At 39.8% G+C, this 5,048-nt stretch overlaps 1 protein-coding gene across 2 annotated transcripts in view; it reads right to left on the bottom strand.

Annotated features, from left to right (window-relative positions):
• myo10 (myosin X) overlaps positions 1-5,048 on the bottom strand; it is a 136,217-nt gene that overhangs the window by 40,162 nt on the left and 91,007 nt on the right. For both annotated transcript variants that reach the window (XM_034888491.1, XM_034888492.1), the window contains exons 14-17: positions 3,996-4,062; positions 3,178-3,270; positions 1,451-1,519; positions 544-626 (exon numbers count right to left, since the gene is read on the bottom strand). In XM_034888491.1, the coding sequence (XP_034744382.1) occupies positions 544-626; positions 1,451-1,519; positions 3,178-3,270; positions 3,996-4,062 (312 nt within the window). The remainder of the gene's footprint in view (positions 1-543; positions 627-1,450; positions 1,520-3,177; positions 3,271-3,995; positions 4,063-5,048) is intronic.

The raw sequence follows: 5,048 nt of genomic DNA, 5'->3' as shown, positions 1-5,048 counted from the left end.
TGTAGAAACTAAGATAATAAATTGGCCTTCCATGTTGTTAGACATCCTTCATACTAGGGATACAACTCATTCTCATATTTGTATTTACAAAATCAAGGCCAATGTTTTAATTAATATGATATTATGATAATAGGTTAACTTTTATACTTTTTAGTGTGACTATCGCTGCTTATTTCAGTTTAATTATCATCAACAAAGCATGACAATTGCTGTGAATTTGCAATTGACAAAAACATTTTCATACACATTTACACAAATCCATTTGACACTACATAACAATTAACATGTGGAGACACACACCGACACGCCACTGAGCGAGGCATCCTGTCCCCAATTCTTTTTTTGTACGTAAATGACAGCAGGATGAAGCAACTCTCAGAATTAGAAATACTTCATTGATCCCTGAAGGGAAACTCTGTGTTGCAGTTGCACAAATTGTACAAATATAAAGTAGAAATATAAGGAGTGTGGATATTTCTCACATGTCCATGTCACACATGCCTCGTCTTTGATGATAAAAAGTTAGAGAAAGCTGTACCGTACCTGCTCTCCCTCAGCAGGTTGAGGATGTCGTCTCTGAAAGTGTCTCTGTTCTTCTCCAACATCCCCCTCACGTCGTACAACACCTGCAACACGCCACAAGGGGGCGGCACAGAGATTTACAGGAAGAAAAGAAGAGAAGAGCAGCTCCTGAACTTATTCATTTGTAATTGACTTGTATTTTGTTCTGAAAGAGAGTTTTATGAACAATGCTCTTTTACACAAAACTTTACTAGTAACTCGTAAAAATAGCAGTGCACCTATGTCCGACCTCTATGAAGTAGAGTAATTGATATGAGCTTCTGAAATGGTTTTTAAATTGAGTACATGTACCATTGTAACAGATATGAATTGCATTTGTATTTGATATAAATATAAGGATGTAGAAATCAGATGGATGCAATGAATACAAAATGCATATTTATGAGACTCACTTAGGAAACAACACAAAACAAAATACTTTTTAAGCCACTTTGGTTCACAATGTAGGTTTAACAAGGCCCAATCGGTCCTGTGTGAGTCCCCTCCTCTGATGAAATAAAGCTGCTTCTGTCTGGCCGTGGACGCCATCCGCCGACGTAACAGGTTCAAACCTCTTTAGTCCCAACTGCCACCGGCCTTTGAAGCCAACTAAAGTAGTTTAAATGTTTTATTGATCTATTTGCTTGCTACATGTTACGCTCCGTTGTTTTCTATGGTTCTATTTGCTTGGTACATGTTCTTTACCTGTGTTTTGGGATTTCTACATTGCATGTATGGTGTGTGTGGTACTGCTGGCTTCTCTGGGGAGAATTAGCTTTTTCTTTAATAAATGGTGATGATGGAGCAAGAGCAGTGTGTGGGATTTCCTCTTTCATCAAACACAGAACGATACTAACCTGATAAAGAAACACTGATATCGGTATCTTACCTCTCCTGCATAGTGCCTGACTCCAAAGTTGTGCACGGCAACGCGTGGTTTGGCATAGAACGGGTTTTTCTGTGACGAGAGAAAGGAAAACAGTTCAATGACACCCCTTGCTCCTCTGGTACATCACCGATAGCATCACAGTCACAGAGAAAACATGACTACAAATCCCATTAGTATCTTTATTCTTGTCTACAGCTTCTTTCTGAGGGCCGAGGTCAGCATGTTGATCAAAGCATACCGACATTTAACTGGATGAACAATGGGTTCCTACTACCAGGGCTGTAGTTAAGACCCCCTTTGTCGAGTCCAGGAAAAGTGCAAGACCAGAAGTAGTCGAGTCCAAGTCAAAACCGAGTCCAAAGAGGTTTGAGTCCAACACAAGGCCCAGTCCAAAATGGTGTGAGTTTGAGTCAAGACCGAGTCCAGGGCAGAAAGAAGGTCTTATGCATGACAGTATCAAGACAATCATTTTGGGTTTCACTTTCCCTCCAACATTATTACCAACATAATAAAGACACCTGGACTCGGTCCAGACCAAAAGCCCAATAGCCGTATCTGGCAAGACCAGTGGCCGAGGCCGAGACAAGTCCAAGTCCAACTACTGGGAAGTACGAGACAAGTCCGAGACCATTGAAAAACGGTCTTGAGTCTGGACTCGAGTCCAAGACCGGACTCGAGTACTACAGCCCTGCCTCCTACTGTTGTAGGTGTTTACTTTACATAAATATTTGCCTGATAAAAAGCTGTGAGATGAAATCTGTGATTAAAGACTCGAGTCCGGTAGTTATTACCCTTTTAACGGGTGTTTAGACAGCCTTCCTGCCTCTGGTTTAAAATGTCCGATCTGGGATTCATAACACGGTTTAACGAGGCTGTAAAGCTTCGCTAAGAGCACAGCCAAGAAAATATTCACTGAAATATTTACAGGCGCTCATATTTATTCAAATTAAACTTTACTACTTGCACTCACATCAGTTTTTAAATCAAGGCAAGCCGTTTGCTCCACATTCAAAACTCAAGACTTGTACAGGGATCCTGTTAGCAACAGATGCTAACAACATTACACACGAGCCTGCAGCTGTTACTTTTACCATATAACTGTGACGTAGCGCTAACACAAAAATCCCTTCTGAGTGGACAAATGACTCAAAAATGTGTTTATTTAGGACGTTATTCACAGCCGTAATTGTAACTTTTAAAGATATATAGTTAAAACCATCTGAGGACGAAAGACGCACTGGAGCGTCCAAACAATGTTTATCAAAAAAAAATGATATTACAATTAAATTCCAGATATTTATTTACTACTTCAATCTTATCTAATTTAAGACTTTGGTGGACACCTCATAAGTTAAGGTTTGTTTTTAAAAGATATTTTAGAAAAAATGTGTATGTCACTATACGGAAAGTTGAGTTTGTTCTGAACATTTTGATATGACAGACACAGGGATCAGTTATGTGCAAATACATTAAAAAAGTAAATTTAAGAAGACATGTTAACCCTCCTGTTGTCCACGGGTCAAATTTGAAAGGGGTTTAATCATGTGTTGGGGTTAAATACGGATCTGACATTACTGCTGTGGTTATTTTCTGTACCATGTTGCTCTGCTAGCATCATAAACATAAAGCATAAAAGCATAAACTGAGATTTGTTTGAATTTTGCCAGTTAAAAAACCTGCTGAAAGGTCAACAAAGTCAGCTGTTGCTGCGTTGGAAGGAGACGTACCGAGTGCTGGCTGTGGAGTTTCTCCAGTAAGGTGTCGTCTGTGGCTTTGGGGAAGTGACTCTCCTCGTTTATCAGTGCCAGGAGACCCAGTTTCTATAAAAACACGGAGAGAAAATGATCATCTCAGTTGTCCTGTTCCTCACCAAACTGATCTCCACTGTTGCTTTGTCATCATAATACATCCGTTCAGTTCCCTCTTGTTATAAAACACTTTGCATTCAGGTGAATATTAGAAGGAATATCGTCTCCAATGCACCCTCAACAAAGTATCTTCTTACTATCCAGTCCCTCCAGAAAAACACGATCATGCAATCGCATAATTCAATGCATAATCAGCCAAAGTCTGCATATTTATGTGGGGGGCTTCAATTTTTCAAGTGAGCCGCACTTTCGCCGCATAAATTGCAGATTTACACGCAAAATCATGCACGGCTTGCATGATTTCATAATCCCAGCATTTTCAAAAAGGTTACTTGTTGGGGGAATCGTTCTCTTTTCTCTTTTTCATCAAACCTCAGTTTTTGCAAATTTCCGCAATTTCATTGTCTCAAATTTTGTAATTACCTCACATATTCCATTGCATTTAAAAAAAACAAAACATGCCGCATAATCAAGGATTTTTGCCCGCAACAATCACCCAAACATTCTGCATTTTTCTGGAAGGACTGATCTAATTTTTAAGAACTGAGTCATACTTAATATTACCTGTAACAGGGCTCTAGAAATGGGTTTTAATACAAACTGTCTTTGTCAACAGCCTCGTGCAACTGTCTTCTGTGCAAAAGGAAGTGGAGTTGTGAAATCGGCCCTTTGTGTACCTTCTCGATCAGATCCAGACACTCTCCGTTGTCCATCCAGTTGATGTCGACCCAAACCAGGCCTTCCCTGCAGGAAGCAGTCACGAAACAAACAACTGGGGTCAGAGACATTTTATAGCAAGTGAAGAAATGCACAACATGGAAGTAAACTCCTTACTGAGAAGAGTTTTGAGACAAAACGATCCCCGTCCGAGTTTTAGTTCAAGTAGCAGAGCGGCAACTGTAACTGTGACTGTTGAATAGTACGTGAGCTACCTAACCGATAAGACGTTGTCTTCACAAGGTCTCGGTAAGTCCCCGTCCAGACTACAAAACAACCGCGGAGGTTTCAAACCAAAAACGGGGGCAGCAGTGTTTCCAGATGTCTCAGTTCTAGTGGCTCGGACACGCCGGGGCTGTGAAAGATCGGAGCCTAACCCGAACAAATGTGGTGCCCCGGCAAGATGTTTGTTTCTTCCGAAGCTTGTTGACGATGTTTTTGACGATGTTGTTAACGATGTTTTTGACGATGTTTGTGTCAATGTTGTGGACAATGTTTTTGACGAGGTTGTTAACGATGTTTTTGACGATGTTTGTGTCAATGTTGTGGACGATGTTTTTGACGATGTTGTTAACGATGTTTTTGACGATGTTTGTGTTAATGTTGTTAACAATGTTTTTGTCCATGTTTTTGACGAGGTTGTTAACGATGTTTTTGACGATGTTTGTGTCAATGTTGTGGACGATGTTTTTGACGAGGTTGTTAACGATTTTTTTGACGATGTTTGTGTCAATGTTGTTGACGATGTTTTTGACGAGGTTGTTAACGATGTTTTTGACGATGTTTGTGTCAATGTTGTTGACGATGTTTTTGACGATGTTGTTAACGATGTTTTTGACGATGTTTGTGTTAATGTTGTTAACAATGTTTTTGTCCATGTTTTTGACGATGTTGTTAACGATGTTTTTGACGATGTTTGTGTCAATGTTGTTGGTGATGTTTTTGACGATGTTGTTAACGATGTTTTTGACGATGTTTGTGTTAATGTTGTTGACGATGTTTTTGTCCATGTT

Source organism: Etheostoma cragini, chromosome 12 (genome assembly GCF_013103735.1).
Source record: "Etheostoma cragini isolate CJK2018 chromosome 12, CSU_Ecrag_1.0, whole genome shotgun sequence".
Taxonomy (NCBI): domain Eukaryota; kingdom Metazoa; phylum Chordata; class Actinopteri; order Perciformes; family Percidae; genus Etheostoma; species Etheostoma cragini.
This window is presented reverse-complemented; position numbering and strand designations above follow the sequence as displayed.